This window comes from Sebastes umbrosus, chromosome 5 (genome assembly GCF_015220745.1).
Source record: "Sebastes umbrosus isolate fSebUmb1 chromosome 5, fSebUmb1.pri, whole genome shotgun sequence".
In the NCBI taxonomy this organism is placed as follows: Eukaryota; Metazoa; Chordata; class Actinopteri; order Perciformes; family Sebastidae; genus Sebastes; species Sebastes umbrosus.
The window spans coordinates 7,631,869-7,649,729 of NC_051273.1; the positions used below are offsets into that span (position 1 = coordinate 7,631,869).

Genomic DNA, 17,861 nt, shown 5'->3' on the forward strand with positions numbered 1-17,861 from the left:
ACGCGTGTACGCTTGTATATACTACTGTATTCTTATATTTATGCTGATATGTTTATATCTATAATTGTATAGTGTGTCTTTAAATGTAGAGCCCCTTGCGTTTACATGTAATGAAATGTGCTATATAAATACAGTTGCCATTGCCATTTAAACAGTGTTTCAGCTTAGTCGCCACCAACTCACCCTCAAAACTGCTGCTTAGTTTTCATCTGCATTGAATGAGCTTATAGTATTGATCCACATTATTGTAAAATCAATGAGCTATTGACACGTTTATGAACAAAGCATGTTAAATGTGGTTACAGATAGTAAATCAAGTTGATGGGTTTAACTATTATCATTTGCAACGTTATATTGCTTACATTTTAGATCCAGATGTTGACTTTGTCAATATGCATTTGGTCACGTTTCATTAAGCAGGGAAGCTAGCATTTGTTTTGACTGGAAGTGCAATTTATCATCTGAATATGTCAACAGGAACTTTAGCCGTAGCTTAATTAACCTACGGTACTCTTTGAACCAACTGCATTTTGTCCGATTTTATTGGCAAACAAATAATATCACAGCAGTGATAACACACAAAACTTTAAAGAGATCTTTACTGAGTCCCTCTTTGTGTTTCAGAACTCTCCTGAGGTGGATGATGAGGGCTACAGCTGCAGACCTGATGAGGAGTCAGAAGAGGGAGATATCCTTTGCACTGCTTGATTTGTCATTTGACAGAATTCGTTTGTCTTATTTTCCTCTGCCAAGTTACTTTGCCTTTCCAAAAATGGATTGCTTCCATTGTTAGTACAGGATTTGTTAAATTGATGCGCACTGCTAGGAGATCAGTTTGTGTAGTACATCTCATTCACAGGGGAATGTACTTATAGAATCAAATATCCTTACAGAGAAAATCCACACACTAAAAATGACACTTGAAGTGCAATGATGACAAAGTGTGTCAACTGCTTATCAAAGTGTAAAAACATCCAATTAACAGAGATCTAAATAATGGTAATAAGGCGCAGCAGCACAAAACACAGCTACAGAAGAACGAGTCATTGATGCTCCAGACGTGAACAGAAAGTTGTTTGAGAAAAGCCCCCTAACCTGTTTGTGAAGTGTGGAAATATCCCTCTAATCAATACACTGATTCCTCAGACTGTCAGCTCATATTGAGCAGAGGTGATGCTCTGTTTGTTGTGATGTTGATACTCTATTCATCACTTTGCAATTACCTCCTCAGTAGGTTGAAAATTTGATCTGATTTTGAAAGACATACACCCCAATCCTGAGGGCAAGCATGCACTAAATTGATGTCAATATTTGTATTAGGTCTTTGCTAGAACTGGCTTACCTGTCAGTTAATTTACCAGTAATATTTAGGTTTCAATTGGTAACTCGTATTCCACTTATCAGCCATTATTTAACTTTTTGTTATTTTATTATTATAACAATAATTGAGAAACTACAAAAAACGGTTTGAATCACAAGTATGGACCTTATAGGAACAAAAAAAAAACATTCAAACTTCCAAAAAGCAAGTTTTAAAGAAATTATTTGTGATTTTGATCAAATGTCAACTGAATCCTGGACTGTTCCTTGACGCTGCACCACCACCGCCTACCATCAAAAAGCCCCACTTCTTTTCCTCTGACGAGTCGGAAGGAGAGGAGGACCACAGGAAAAAATTCAAAATCAAGATTAAGCCGCTGCCGGCCGATCGCGTAGCGTCGGTGCCCTCGGTCGACGAGCTCAAAGCCTCCATAGGGAACATAGCTCTGTCCCCGTCTCCTATGGTGAGTAGCTCTGACGTCGCTGCCCTCTCACTGCTTCCTCTCATCTTCATCTACTTCAACTGCCTTTTAACATTGTAGAGTTGGATATTTACTTGTGCACAGATATGGCCGTGCATGTGTGTTATTCAAATGTCTTTTCCCACTGATATGCTGCATGATGTTGTGAGTGCTAGTATCTGCCGAGCTGCTGTCTTTCTCTACAGTATTTAATCTACTTTATCCCACTGTTTTGTTTTAGCTATTGATGGGAACTTTAAATGGATCACTGCTTCATTTTCATTTTGAAATTGAATCTTTTATTCTCTAGTCTCTATATGACAACAGAACTAGTTTGCTTTAATGAGCCAGTATGCAACAGTACGTGAAATCTCTAGTTGACAATCCATGTTCCTGTAATCCGAGTGAGTTCATCTTATTTATATGATAGTTTGAATTCCACATAGTTAATTTGTGATGCCTGTGATACATGGTCAGTGGCCTCAGTGTTCTCCCATTTAGTCCGGTGTTGTTTAACACAAGACAGCTGTCCCGCCAAGACAGAAACCACAGAACAACAGGGTGCGAAGCTCTTGTTTGAAGTGATGCAGCTCAGTTGATGAGTCCAAATTCAAGCACACAAGAACACACTAAAACAGCCTGTAATCAACTGAGGGACTCCAAAACAGGCTTTGGCCTCCCCTGTCTACCCATAATCCCTTTCTTCTTCAGTGAGGATAGTTAGCTTGGGTGTCCGCCTTGAATAATTCAGGTAGGAAAGTGGGCACAATGAACCTGTGTGCCGGTCTGCTGTACAGTGAGATTGCTTGTGGTCATTTGAGCTTCGGGACTCAATAATTTAATCCAGCCTCCTCTGTGTGTTTACCCACTAGCTCTGTTAACCTGATCAGGTGTGAACGTCTTTCCATGCTGATAATGGTTGTGTGATAGTAGACACTGGTTATTTTTTAAGCCGTTTTTTACTCACAAATACGACGCTGAGGTGATTAGTCGATCAACAGAAAATGAATCAACAAGAATTTTGATAATAGATTAAATGTTGACCCCCGCCTTCGCCCAATGTCAGCTGGGATCGGCTCCAGCCCCCCCGCGACCCTGAATAGGATAAGCGGTTACAGATAATGGATGGATGGATAGATGAATTAAATGTTAAAATAAAATATTAAGAACAAATTTACTACCAATTAGGGGTCGGGGAAAATGTCGGTACAGCATTGTATCGCAATATTTTGCGTGGCGATATTGTATCAATACACAGACGTCAAGTATCGATCTTTTATTATTTAAACTATTGTTTTGTAGCAGGCTCAGTCTTAAAGCTAGAATGAAAGTACTGGTATCATATGAAACTACAAAACTAAGGAACTCAGGAATTGATTGGTAAAAAACATTTCATGTTAGCTTGTCGGGAAGAATGCCAAATAACGCTCCATAAATTTTGACGGGGAAAAACTGGCATTGCCATTTTCAAAGGGGTCCCTTGACCTCTGACCTCAAGATATGGAAATTAAATCTCTGAGATCAACAGAGTGAAAACTGTATCTTATTAGATAAAACAGATGTTGACAAACTGCACAATTTGCAGTTGAAAAAAGGTAATAAATTGCAATATATCGCAATATATCTTACCGCAACACTCAACGTATCGCAAAATGTTTTAAAATGCAATAAGAACATATCGTGACTTAAATATCGTGATAATATCGTTACCACCGCTAATACCAATGGAACATATGTTAGTTCCAGCTTCTTTTTCTTAGTTTTCTATCATTGTAAATTGGATATCTTTTAATTTTAGACTTTAGATACTTTGAAAACATCACCTTGGGCTCAGCAAACTTGTGATGGGCATTTTTCACCATTTCCTGACATGTTCTTGAGTAAAAGATTAATCAATTAATCAGAAAAAATAGAATAGAAAAATAATCAACAGATTGATATGAATTGATTTATAATGAAAACAAATGGTAGTTACTGCCCTGATAATATGACACGTTTGGTTTTTACCGGATGTGTTAATGGTTTTATCTTAAACCAGGACAAGAGTTTTCCCTACCATCTTCTTCAAATTCATCTATTGCGGTTAAGTCGTTTGAACCAAAATCATGACATTGGAACTACTGGCCTGTACTTGTGATTACGAAACTGCCACCTTCACCTCTACCAGTTCAAATTAGCATCACGTTTGCCTTGCCAGAGCTTTTCCCTCACCCATAAATTACATGAGTCACACAGTCACTCCCATCCCCTGGCAACCTTGGCTATGGACTGACAATAAAACGGTCTGATGAAGAGAGGAAGAGGGGCCAAATGTTAACGGGCCTCCGAAAGCAAACACTGCTTCTTTCCTCGTCTTCCTAGTTCTTCCTTTTCCTTGAACTGATCCAGTAAAGCTTTATTCTCAGACTAAAACATTTATGACTTTGCTCACATTTTCAAAAAACAAGACACACACACTTGACAACAGCCCACAGCCATTTGAATATCATTGAGATTCCCTCGACTAATAACTGAGGCTCTACATCCTAATGCTCTTGCTGTTGACGTCGGTTGTCTGCATGTAAATATGACAAGCTCTTTGAAAAACCTGAAACACATACCGAGTAGTATACATACCTAGATGCTGAGTGTTGCTTTTAGCGGACTGCATGAGCTTAATTTCTATGGTAATATTTGAAATATTCTGCATTAATTATGCATATGTACACAAGCTTGTGAGAGGGACATGATGATGCCGGTTAACAGCTTATTTCACATAAAACCTCGGTGTTCACATCATGTCAGGAGGATCAGTGGGTAATGTGTAGGTGGAGGGATGAAGGGAGCCATAGCACTACTCCAGTACTCACCTGTCTGTAGTAATGGTTGATGTAGATGGCTGCCTACATTGTACACAGATGCTTTGCTTTGCTTTTCCATCGTTAATATATTTTCCCCTTTAGTATTCTAACTATTCCACCCCTCTCTTCTTTTTATTTCTCTCCTATCTGTCGTTCTTTTGCTGCCTCTAATGATGCTAACCTCTGTAGAAGAGTCCGGTAAGCCTTTGCTTTGCATGCTGTTGCGTTTGTCTTTTTTTATTCTCCAATGTTTGCTCATAAAATCTATAAAGTCTCTGTGTTGCTGGGAATAGGCCAACTACAAATGGCCAGTGTGTAATAACTGTAGGCTTTATTATTAGCCCAGCAGGTATAGGGCAAATGTTATGTGCATTCTCTTTTGTTATGAGTGTGTTTCATTGTGGTGTTATATATATATATATTTACATTTTATGTACACAGATTACAGCATGTGCATGTGTGTGACTGCTTAGGATTTTTATGGCACATGATGATTTTGTTTGCCTTGGTACTTGGAGTACAAAAGCGCTGTCTTTTAAGTTGTTTTCCGCTGACTAAGACGTCTTAAATCTGATTTTAATTGGTTCTGGATTCTTGAGCTTCCAGTTCTCGGTCCAAATGACACGACTACCAGCAGTAGTGGAGGCGAGGAAAAGGTCAGGGATGTTGAGGAGTTAAGATTTTAGAAGCATCACATATTATTCCCCCTTTGCCTTATTATCTACTATATGGTAGTATAAAGCTTAACAGCTTACTTTTATGATTAACGTTTCATATTTTATAATATGTGCCATTACTGTAGCCAGCCACTGTGCAGTCCGGTCTACACAGAGTCCCCTCAGGCAAAGTCAGCCCCTCTACAGCCCAGCTAGACTCTCTGATCAGATATGACCTGCCTCAGTTACAAAATGTTTCAGTACAAAAGCAAAGGTGCAATTTTGAATTTCAAAAATGAAACAAAAAAAATCTGTACTTCTGTTTCTTTCACATGCTCTGATTTCAAATGTATTGTAGACACCCCAGGTGAATAGGGTAAAAAAAATACAAGATATCACCATGAAACTTCCCCAGTTGATTACTTACATTAAGACAATTCTTTTTTGTATTACAAGTTTTCTGAACATTTATGTTTAAATATGCAAATGGGGCATTATCTTATGAAATATATGCTTATTTGCATACATTTCCAGAACAGAAATCTGAACATTGGATACAATTCTTGTTTCATTTTGTTGACACATTAGTCAAAGGTTTTTATAGAGAAGATTTAGGATATTTCTTTTTATCACTCCATAAATTAGAAAACACTGTGATAGCCATAGAAAATAATAATTTGGCATGTTTTTAGGAATTAAATGTTCTGTAAATACAGATATATGAACAAACCCCTCTGTAAAAACCTCCAGAATATAGAAGAATATACAGAATATAAAGTTTGGTGGATGTAAGTGCTACTGAAGTGCAGATTTATGGCTCAGAGTCTGAGAAAAAAACTAATTTCGAGTAAACAGCCTTTAAAGACATGTATTGTAAAATTCAATAATTTTTTGTGAATAGGGTAAACATTTTTTAACTAAAAGATATCACCATGAAACTTCCCCAGTTGATAACTTACATTAAGACAATTATTATTTGTTTTACAATTCTTCTGAAATGTTATGTTTAAGTATGCAAATGAGGCATTATCTAATGCTAATTTTTTAATTTAGGTGAAATCTAAAGACGCAAACAAACACCTGAATGTATATCTTGGATGTTTTCTTTCCACTAGTCTGAAAGAAGACATCTTATTGAAGCAAAATCTAGCCCAACATCTCAAAATTGACCAGTTTTAAAAAAAAAAAAAAACAATGTTTTTGCTTGGGGTGTCTCCCTTTAAAGACAAATGTTAGTCCCTAACAGAGGCTCAAAGGTCACAGTGTGTGATCCTGAACACTTCCTGTTGTTCTTCCTATTTACATAAGGCAGGGAGACAATGATTGGTTATGACAAACAGTGTTGCGCAGTGTCCTGCACCAATTCACCCAATGAAATGTATCCCTTCCACCAGCATGCCCCACCCCCTTGTTGCATCACTTTAATCACTCATGGCTCGCTGCACAACTGGAACAAGCAGTGAAGGATGGAGGGGAGGGAGGGCCGATGCGAGACGCAGGTGACGTAGGCAGATGGAGAGATTTCAGCAGAAATTAAAGAGACCAAGGGGGCAGATGGGAGACTAGAAGGGGAAATGAAAGGAAACTCAAAAGGATTAGATGGCAAAAATGACATTGTTTTTTAACAAAAATGATCAAATAAAGGAAAGGGGATAGAGATAAAGATAAAAATGAGGGGAGAAAGAGAGGGAAGTGATTTAAGCAGCTCCACAAGCATTTTGGATGATGTCCAGTCACAGCAGGTTCACAGATGACATTAGAGATTCGGGCAAATATCTTCATTTATCTGAAGGCCTTGAATTTGCTACTCTGTTTTTTTTCTCACCATCAACAGAAGAGGAGGATTAAGGCATTAACACAAACACACAGATCAGTTTAAGTCATCCTCAGCCGTTTCCTAATACCACTTTCTTTATCCAGGACTTATTGGACTATTTATGCTCAAACATCTTTAAACAGCGTAAGGCTGCTCAAGAAATTTCTCACAAAATTAAAGACAGATGAGCACAAAACGCCTTCTTTACGTTATCATCCTGATCCCCAAATCTGACCGACCAGGCCAAAAGTCTTCTTCTTCTCGTCATGTATATGATGTCTGCTTTACTGATTTGTCACTCTCTGACCAGGTGTCTCTTCTCTCTTCCTTTTTGCTGGTCACAGAGACGTAGTCCGGTAAGTGTCCTTTTCCTTCTCCCTGGGGTCAGGCTGAAAATATGTCACATGCTTTTTTCTTGTACCCTTTTGCTCCTCACCTTGTCCGTGGAGTCGGTTGAATAAGACAGAAAGTGCGTAGGTGGGTTCAGTGGCTGAGGCGAAGGGTCAAAACTGTTAGCTAATTTGTTTTGACATTAATATTTCAACATATAAATATATATTTTCCGGATTCTCAAGATCACTAGTGTGCTTGTTTTTCATCTTGACTGGCTTGGTCTCTGTAGTGGGAGAAAATTTGCACTTTTGACAGCTGGACCCTTTGATGTCTTACTTCAGTCACTCCCCATCGTCGTGTCTTCTCGTCTCATCTGCTCCCGTCTCCCCTCCCTCTCTCTCCTCATCTGCCCTCCGCCTGTCTTGGCCTCTTGTGTCCCTCACATGATGAATTCATACATACTGTACGCCTCGCATACACAGGGGTGTTAAAGATCACAGCTGGAGAGGCAATATTATTGTGCTTAACTCATTTCTCTTTTAACTTTCTTGCGCTCCAACTTTATCAGCATCACACCTTCTCTAATACCAGGGGCGGCTTCTTAAGACTTCAAAAGCATGTTTTGAAAGCTTTCCAAGATTTATTTTTAGCTTTGACACCTCAAACCACTGCTCACAGCACAGTTGGCTCCATGCAGGCAGCAGTTGCCATTTTCTAACGTGACACTAACAATGTTATTGTTATTCAATTTTGGAGTTATTTATTGGAGTAGCTTACTCCCCCTTAATTTGAAGTGTATCCCTAATGACAGATATTTTGCTGTTCCATCTGAATACCAGTGATTTGTTAGATGTCTCTGTGCCTCTGTGTATTCAATGAATCACATTGAATACAATGTGCCTCATTGTGACTACATAAAGCATAGGAATTGTCATTTACAGTGCCACCAAGATGACCACGCTCATGCAGGTCAGCATTAGCCTATCCAATGTTGTACCTCCAGGATTTGCAGTTAGTATGAATATGTACTGTAGTTGGTAGATACACAGGAGAGACTTATAATGCTGCCACTAAAATGAAAGAAATAAGTAATGCATCTTAAAGAAACAGTGTAAAATGTGGCATTTTCACTTGAAAATGACAAACTATTAATATTAATCAGTTATCAAAATAGTTTCTCATAAAATGAACAGCGTGTAAGGTCCCAGACACACCAACCCGACATTAAAGCACTAGCGGTGACGAAGGTCGCCTGTTGCGTCGCCTCACGTCTCCTTTGTTTTGGCCAAAAAGTTGCCCTCGAACACACTGTAAAGATTACAACCGACAGCCAACTAACACGTACGTTTTGCGCCTGCGTGAGAGGAAATAACTCTCCACACCAGCAGGTAGCAATAGTCTGTATTTGTCATTCAAAAAACTAAACCAGAAGACCGAGGACTGCATATATACGAGCCGTTGTTATGATACACACGTGAAATAAAGCGGCACACGACGACCATTTTAACCCCACTCTCACTCACCACTTAGCTTCATTCCAGACGACCATGTCGTTGTGAAAATATCTGTGTATTGGAATGATCAGATGAGATGAAGATGAAAAATGAGAAGAGCCTCCTGTGTTTTTCCTCTTGGCTTTACTCGTTGGCTTCCCTTACGTCCGTTTCTCTTCTCGTGCACTGATTCGTTTAAGCTGAATCGCCAATCAGAGTGATTTCTTTCACTGAGGGGCACCGCCGCCGTTTTAACATGCTGAATCGTCTGAAAAACCTCAGACACGGGCAGACTAGAGCCGATGGTGCGGGACACACATAAAAAAAAACTAGGCCGACGTACGCTCACCGACGGTCCCAAACTGTCCGATGGCCGACCGTCTGCTTGGTGTGTCAGGGCCTTAACATTCTGGTGGATCTATTAGCATAAATGGAATATAGTATTCATAACTATGTTTTCATTAGTGTATAATCACCTGAAACTAAGAGTTGTTGTGTTTTCGTTAGCTTAGAATGAGCCCTTCATATCTACATAGGGAGCGGGTACTCTTCACAGAGTCCGCCATGTTGCTCCGCCATGTTTCTACAGTAGCCCAGAACGGACAAACCAAACACTGGCTCTAGAGAGAGCCTTTCGCATTTTTACATTACCTGAACGCCACCGTAGTTCTCCAACACACTTGTAAAACCGTGGTACCGCCAGCCACCGTCTAAATTCCGTTGCTCCTAAAGTAGTGTTATTATGGTAAGGATGGCTTCTGAACGAGGCGAATGGCGTTACCACGGCGTTTGTGTGTTCGTGATGCCTACTTCTGTGTAGCTTGTAGTTGGTCAGGTAGTTCCACAGGTCTCATCAGATTAAGTCAAACTGAGGTTGAAGTTCACCCTCTGACCTTCACTACTCTACAGCCTAGATCATTGTTCTTTTTAGACAACACAGCGTTTTATATTAAAAGAAAAGATAGATTTTTTTGGGGGGGACTGCCATACATTGACATTCCTTGTTCTGTGCACTTGCAGCTGTTTTACATACAGGGGGCTATGTAGGATGCTGATATTAGCAGTATTACAGACAAACATTAGAATGTATGCAACGTTGTACTTGTTAGTGACTCTTTGCTGTTTTGTGTCGTTGTGTTTTTACATTCTACTGTCATTTCTTTCACGTCACAGGGTTTGAAAAGGAACCCATCCAGTAAGTATCCGTCTTGTTGCACCTTAAGTTTACTTTTAATGTCGGTAAATTACAGAGAATGCAATGCAAGAGTTACGTGTGCTAAACTGATTTCATTATGGTTCCAGGTGAGGAGATTGCCAGACCGAGACGTGTCGTCCCTACTTTACCCACTGTGGCCCCCACACCAGCTCCAGCACCACAACCCCCCAGGTATGCACCTCCCTGTTCCCTGACATGGGACAAGCCACTGTCACTTAATGTTAAGGTGATTTGTGTGTCATACTGTATGTGTCAGTGCTGATCCCTTCACCTGTCTTATGGCTTTTTGCTGCATACTGTATTATGTATGTATGTTTGTACTTATGCATTCTGAAAAAAGGAAACATTAATAGTATATATGTTTTTATTTGGGCCGAGACAGTAGCTCCCTTATACCGTATTGTATCATCAAGATAAACCTTTGTGTTGTAAAGCAGTGCAGTTGATCTGCTGCATTCTTTTGGCACACGGTATAAAATGCAGTCTACAAGCTAATGGAGGTGATGGCAGTGGTGATGTTCTCGGCAGGTTACAGTAATCACAGTCATGTCTCAAAATGTAATAATTTATTGTTGTTAAAACGTTACCTGTAGCTTGATTTTAATCAGAAACTGCATGATATTTAGTGTGGAGCTTTCAAATGTCACCATCAAGCATTATTGGGCCTTTTCGGGAGTTTGATCAGTCCATTCAATCATGCTACATTTTGTCATGGTCGGATGAACTGGGGATTTAAGTCACATCTATCAGCGAACCAACACCTTTATGCACCTACTGTATTAGTTAGGTAAAACTGGATTTTTCTTTTAAATTGCATCACTTTTAATCTCTACTATTCTTACTCGGATGTCACCGGCATCCAATCTCTCCCCTTTTTGTTGTCTCACTATTTGCGATTAATCGTGATTAACTATGGCCAATCATGCGAATAATCGCGATTAAACATTTTAATCGAATGTCAGACCTAGTTAAAATGTATTCTACCTCTGTACCCTTATCGAATGACCAAAGCTGTACTCAGTTAGATGATATATACAGTGTATCAGTTTCCTAAAGTGTCCCCTCTGTAACTGTTGTCTCACAAAACGTCTTCTCTTATATTGTCCCTGTCGCAGCAGTCAACAAACACCCTTCTCTGAAGACACCACAGCCTTATTTGGGCCTCCTTTGGATACAGCCTTTGGAGAACCGAAAACTGAAGGTAAGCCTCCTCGCTGTGTCTCTGTCAGTCTGTGTTTTCTGTCTCTTTACGCGTCTCTGTGTATGTCCTTGTGCCCATTATTAGAATATGTTTGTGTTGACGTTGTTACCAGTGTAATTGTTTTGTCAATCTGTGATAGCAACACAATGAAAAAGGCTTTCTGAACGAACACACACTTATCGTCTCTTTAAGGCTGCCAGCTAAGGGCTGCTTTGCTCACATCCTCTCTCTCTCTCTCTCTCTCTCTCTCTCTCTCTCTCTCTCTCTCTCTCTCTCTCTCTCTCTCTCTCTCTCTCTCTCTCTCTCGCTCAATATTGCCAAAGCGTCAATTCAATAATGAACAAAATAAAAACAAAAAAAACATATATAGAATTCATTAAGCAAATTACAATATATAGATATTTAAAAAGAACATGGAAATGGTAGAAAACATATTTATTTATAAAAATATCTCTCTCTCTCTCTCTCTCCTCCCTCCCTCCTCTCACCTATTTCTCTAACATCATTGTTCTTCCCTCAGGCTCGCTGTGCAGTCGTGGATTTGCTCCATCTGTCTTTGCTAAGGTCAAAGTTGAAATTGGCACTGGGTTGTGGAGGCCATGTTCATGTGCACAGTGCAGCTTGTTAATATGCAGACTCTGCTGTCACCCGCTCTCAGCCAATCCAGTAGGATTTAGTGGTACAGGCTGTGGGAGCGCTCTTAGCTGTTACGCAACGGCCATGTCAGGCACAACTAACATCAAACCGAGACAAATTCCCTTTGTACAACTTGTACTTACTACTCTTCAAAAGATACTGTATAAACAGCATGTCTAATTCCATGAATAATAAAGAGAAAAAGTTTGTGATATCATGGTATATGTCATTTTACACTCAGTTTCAAGCTGAGGTGCACAGAGCTATAATTGATACAGTATATTACAGCAGCCCTGCAATAAATCCTACCATTGTGAAAATAATGCAGCAATGATTATGTTTTGCTGAAGACAGACAGTACTTCAAGGTGATTCTAATATTTTATCCACTTAATTTATAGTAGTGATATTATATATTATACGCTCCGTTGTATGTTTATTAGGTACATGTAGCTAAGACTAATACAGTCTAATGCAACTTTATGGAGGTTGTATTAAGGTGAACTGTATTGCACTATACATAGAGGGGTTTCTGTTATTTAGAATCATTCATATAAATGGGGTGGACAAAATAATAGAAACACGTTTGTTTATAATGCAATCCAATTCAACAGCACCACAAACTACAGCCAAAAAAAATAACCATATAGTTAAATCAACACCTCTCAAATAGTTTGAACACAACTAGAGCTGCAACAATTAATCGATTAGTTGTCAACTATTAAATGAATCGCCAACTATTTTGAAAATCAATTAATCGATTCAAGTAATTTTTTAAGAAGAAAAAAAGTCAAAATTCTCTGATTCCAGCTTCTTAAATGTGAATATTTTCTGGTTTCTTTACTCCAGTAAACTGAATATCTTTGAGTTGTGGACAAAATAAGACATTTGAGGACGTCATCTTGAGCTTTGGGAAACACTGATCAACATTGTTCACCAGTTTCTGACATTTTATAGACCAAACAACTAATCGATTAATTGCAACATTAATCAACAATGAAAATAATCGTTAGATGCAGCCCTAAACTGAACATTATAACCCTCATAGGATTTATCGCAGAGCCGCTGTATTAGACTACTTTAGTTGTATCTCTGTGTACCTAATAAACTGGCAACTCAGTGTATATAATGTACATTTTTATTTGATTTAATTGAGAAACTTTATATAGATTAAATAATCTGATGGAAATGTTGTTTTTTTGTAAATCCAGTGAATTAAATGTCTGGAAAAATCAATGTACTTAATCACATTAATGCAAATATCTTCATAAAGCTCTCTTATAACATTGTGTGATTTACATAACCAGAAATATTACAGTAAGATAGACAGCTAGCTAGATAGCAGTATAACAAAATGCCTTTCAATTCACTGAACTCTCATACAGTATATTGTCATACTGCCCAACCGTAATAATGTGGGTTTTGGCATCATCTTATTTATTGTTTAGAAAAGATAACTTTTATGTAGCCAGATTAATTGTGAAGGTTATAATGAAAGTTAAGCTTTCATATCAACCAATCATCAGTCATGTTGAATTCATAAAATGAAAATGATAATACTATGAAACTATTGCAGAATTTTAAAAAACAAGAGGTCACAAGTGGGCTTGGAGAGATTTATGGGGCTGTCTTGGTGAATAAGGTTGTAGCCATGTCTTTAGATGGCTGGAAATCTGTTTGCTCTAACGAAAGATTTTATTGACTTGTTTTCCGTCGTACACCTAACGCTTTTTTAAGCCCCAAAGAATCAGAAACCCTTTAAATGTTTTGGCTCTTCTGTCCCCTCCTGAACTTAGTGGGTCTGTCTGAGTCCGATGTGTGGGGAACTCCCCTGTCAGAGCCTGAATCTGAATCCTCTTTGACAAGATCCTTCCCCACAGGAAGTAAGTTCGTGCATATTGTGTTGCACTTCTTCTTCTTCTCCCTGGAATGACTGCACAAATCCATCAGCTCACCTCACGAACCTCATCATCATCATCCGACTAACAAACTGACCCGATCAAACACTGTGTGTGGCAATAACCCTCTGCTTCTCACCACAAACAGCAAGCTGTGACCCGTTTCATGTCATCTGCCATTTCACCTCCGAATGATTAAGTGTTGGTTGTAGTTTATTATGGGAGAGTTCAGTACCTTTCTTGCATACTGCACCGACCCGTCCTCCTCCCTACCTCTTCCTTGCATTTGGCATGGTGGTGACTGAATGTGTTGTGCTGCATGGTTCAAGATTTGTGGGATGATCTCTTCTGCTCAAGTTGTTGTGGTTGTGTTTGGCAGGTTTGGCAATGCCTGTCATGTATGGATCAAAGCTTTCAAAGCTTTTGTTACAAGAATGTGTGTCTTATAGTCTAATCTATGAAACATTACTTGTCATTTCAAGTGAGCATTGTACGCAGCCCACTATAAGTTGCAGTCGACGTGAAGAGTCTTCAACGACATGAATTCACTTTATACAAGCAATCAACAACCATTGATGTTGATCGGGCAGTAATCTCCTGTTATATAAGACTATTCATTGTTGCACTTATGATTTTATTGCAGCTCCACCTCCACTTCCACCCAAGAATGTCCCAACCTCTCCCCCGTCTACTCCAGATGACACTGGTAAGTCTTTTTATCTATTTCTGCCTCCTGTTACATCACACCATCACCTCGAGATAAAAACAAAATGTTACATTTGATCTCAGCAGCTCCTCTATCCTGAACTTTCTGGCTCTGACTTTCTCTGTCGGTCTATCTTTCATGTTGTTGTGCAAACCTTTGATCGTTCGCTGGTTGTCTGTGATTCACAAGTGTCAACAGAAGCAGACGGTTCCACCAGGAAGCCCTCAATAGCCGACTTGGACAACATTTTTGGACCAGAACAGTCTCCCTCTGCTGGCGAGGAAGCAGGTGACTCGTGGGTCTGCTTCAGTGCAGAATCTTCTGAGCGGCCGCCTCTGCCAGTGGAACCAGCGCCTCCTCTACCAGGCTCCCCGCCTCCACCTGAATCTCCTGCCCCACCCTTGCCTACATCACCTCCTCCTCCAGAAGACCCTGCTCCACCTCTCCCTACATCCCCTCCCCCAAAAGAAGAACCCTTGCCCCCTCTCCCAACCTCCCCTACTTCCTCAGAGGAGCTCCCTGCATCTCCTACACCTGAGGACCGAAATTCTATCACGCTCGCCACCTCTCCACCACCACAGGAGCTTGCATCTCCTCCCACTTCCTCTCCCCCTCCTCTCGACTCACCCGCCAGCCCCCCACCAGCCCCTGCTCCCAAAGCAAGCACCCCTCCAGTGGTGACTCCTCCTGCTGAGGGACCTGCAACATGCTCCGTCCCACCGCCTCCTGTCCCGTCTCAAGAAGAGCAGTCCAAGAACACAGACGTCACCCAACCCAAAGACGACGGAGGTGAAACCGTCACCTCGCCCACCGATGCTAGCCAGGGGAGTCGGACTACGCCTCCCCCACCTCCTCCACCTACATATCGAGCGGTGGTGTCGTCACCGGGTCCCACATCTGGAGCTGGTGGCACGAATAGCGGTGAGTAGTCCACGATTCTAACTGGAACATGTATCGTTTCACTGGACAGGTATTTCAGAGCTCGGATTGGTAAAGATAACTTACTGAATCACATCTAGATAATAACAACCGTGTTCAGAGGACAGTGAATGGAATTATGAAAACACAGAGACAATTTCCTGGACATCATACCAGTTAGGTGACGTAGAGATTGTTTAGACTGGAATTGAGAAGGGATTCTATAACCAGGATTGCACCATCTTTAGATTCCCTTTCAGCTGATTGCACCATCTTTTGTTGTTAAACCTGCACAAAGTGAATCTGCATTTTTATTTATCCCTCGAAAAGAGGTCATGTTTTGGCCTGGTTGGATGTACGTCACCATTCTGCTGCAGAATTGTGTAATATTTGCACTGGTTGTTGTTCTGTCTGACTCGTATTTAAAGGTCAGACTTCACTCTGGTAGAACATTTTGATTTTTATTGCCCATACAATGTCTTCTATAGGAGTTGTCAACCAGTCGTGTCAGAAGGACTTCTACCTTTAAAAGTATGAACATTTCAACTGTCCATTAAGCAGGAGACAAAGATCTTTTCTGGTAAAATTGAATGAGCCAAGGATCCAAACACAGATTATATACAACTATTAGGGCTGTCAAAGTTAACGCGATAATAACGTGTGAGCGCAAATTTGTTTTAACGCCACTAATTTCTTTAAAGCATTAACACAAGTTGTGATTTTTAATTAACCTCTTAAAAATCCGATGGCCCGGCCGCTATCCCCTATTGACAGCCCTAATAACTATGTGAAGAAATAGTCTAAATACAAGGGAAAACACTGATCAATTTTAGGCCAGTAGTTCACAAAAGAAAGTGTGTGACTAATAGCTGAACACAGACTGTAACAAGCCAATGTTTTTTTTTTATAATTTTGTCTGGTTGCAGCTAAATTCCTAATTGCAGGAAAATCCTAATTGTCAGTGGTAACAGATGAACCCAAGGCAGCTAAAATAGGATGTTGTCTGTTCTTAATCCTTTATAGAGTTGTGCATGATGGAAGTGAAAAAAAAAACAATTTCAAGGACTGAAATGAAGCATAATGAATAATATGAAAACTTAGTCTGTGTAGTGAAACTGTTGCTTAAGTAAAAACAGTCCCTTGTTTATAAAATATTATGCTCTTCAGTTACATTGTATGCATGAAAATATATTACCAAAACATACAAAAAATAGGAAATATGCTTGCCAATGTGTCTAAAGACGATTCTGTCCATCCTACATCCATTCTGCATTTGTACTGTTGCTGTTTCCACACTATTAAGCATCTCATAAGAACATTTTGTAAAGTAATCCCTATATGTTACTGTTCTGTTCTGCAGGTTCCTCGTCTCCAGTGCGACCTGCCACTCCTTCGTCAGTCAGCCCCACTCCACCACCACCTCCACCTCGCCCCCCTTCACGGCCCAAACTTCCTCCAGGGAAACCCACTGTAGGAGATGCAGTAAGTGTTGCGGTTGCTCATATTTTTACTTCTAATTGAGATGGTTGTGTTTTGGTATTTTGCCAACTATTTAGTACTGACACACCAGTATCAAACTGTGTCACGGTTGCAACAAGTTCTGGTCTGTTAATACCTTGGGTTTTCAGTCACTGCTCTTCAGAAACTTCCCATCTTAAGTCTTAAGTTAAGATAGGACGATTCTAAGATAGGATTTTTCCCAATTTGGTATTACTGAAGCAAATCCTAACTAACTTTAGAAATCCTATCTCATATCACTTTATCCTATCTTATCTCAGGCTGGTTAGGAAATCAAAAATGCTCAATCCAACATCGCTTATCAACTTTTATGTCTGTTGCCTAGCAACCGACGCTACTTTCCTCATCTCGCCGAGCTAAAGAACTTTGTAACCATTGTTTTTCTCATTGAAATGCACAAAAATGGAACAAAAACAATGACAGGCACTTTACCTAAAGACAGATGAGTTAGACCTGGTGGTAACATCTGAAGAGAAATCCAAAGATGTTCTTTTCTGGGAAATTGCTAACTCGGGTAAAAGAAAGAGAGTGGGCTAAGAGAGCGGACACAGTCTCCGCCTTATCCGGCATCCAACAGAGTGGTGATACTATCAAAAAGAAAATAAGTACACTGACAAGTGATACAAAGAGGAAGGCAGCTCTTATGTCCAAAGAGCAGAAGAAAAGTGAAAGTTGGGGCAGTTTAACGGTTATCCTAAAGTTAGGAGAGTTTTTTTAAGATTTTGGGAAGTTAGGATGCTTGTGTTATACACTTTTCCTATCTTAAATTAGGATAGGAACAATTGACTTAGGAAGTGTTAATCTTCAATGGCTTTTTCCCTAAATCAGGTCCTAAGGCTAATTACCATGG

General features: G+C 39.9%; 1 protein-coding gene across 10 annotated transcripts in view; it reads left to right on the forward strand.

The window, feature by feature from the left end:
• Positions 1-17,861, forward strand: part of sgip1a (SH3GL interacting endocytic adaptor 1a) — a 94,421-nt gene that overhangs the window by 59,500 nt on the left and 17,060 nt on the right. For 7 of the 10 annotated variants that reach the window (XM_037770577.1, XM_037770575.1, XM_037770572.1 and 4 more), the window contains 11 exons: positions 625-688; positions 1,603-1,784; positions 4,811-4,819; positions 7,438-7,449; positions 10,093-10,114; positions 10,222-10,306; positions 11,251-11,336; positions 13,768-13,854; positions 14,513-14,575; positions 14,765-15,496; positions 16,854-16,975. In XM_037770577.1, the coding sequence (XP_037626505.1) occupies positions 625-688; positions 1,603-1,784; positions 4,811-4,819; positions 7,438-7,449; positions 10,093-10,114; positions 10,222-10,306; positions 11,251-11,336; positions 13,768-13,854; positions 14,513-14,575; positions 14,765-15,496; positions 16,854-16,975 (1,464 nt within the window). The remainder of the gene's footprint in view (positions 1-624; positions 689-1,602; positions 1,785-4,810; positions 4,820-7,437; positions 7,450-10,092; positions 10,115-10,221; positions 10,307-11,250; positions 11,337-13,767; positions 13,855-14,512; positions 14,576-14,764; positions 15,497-16,853; positions 16,976-17,861) is intronic. The other 3 variants (XM_037770571.1, XM_037770573.1, XM_037770574.1) reach the window with 3 other exon arrangements.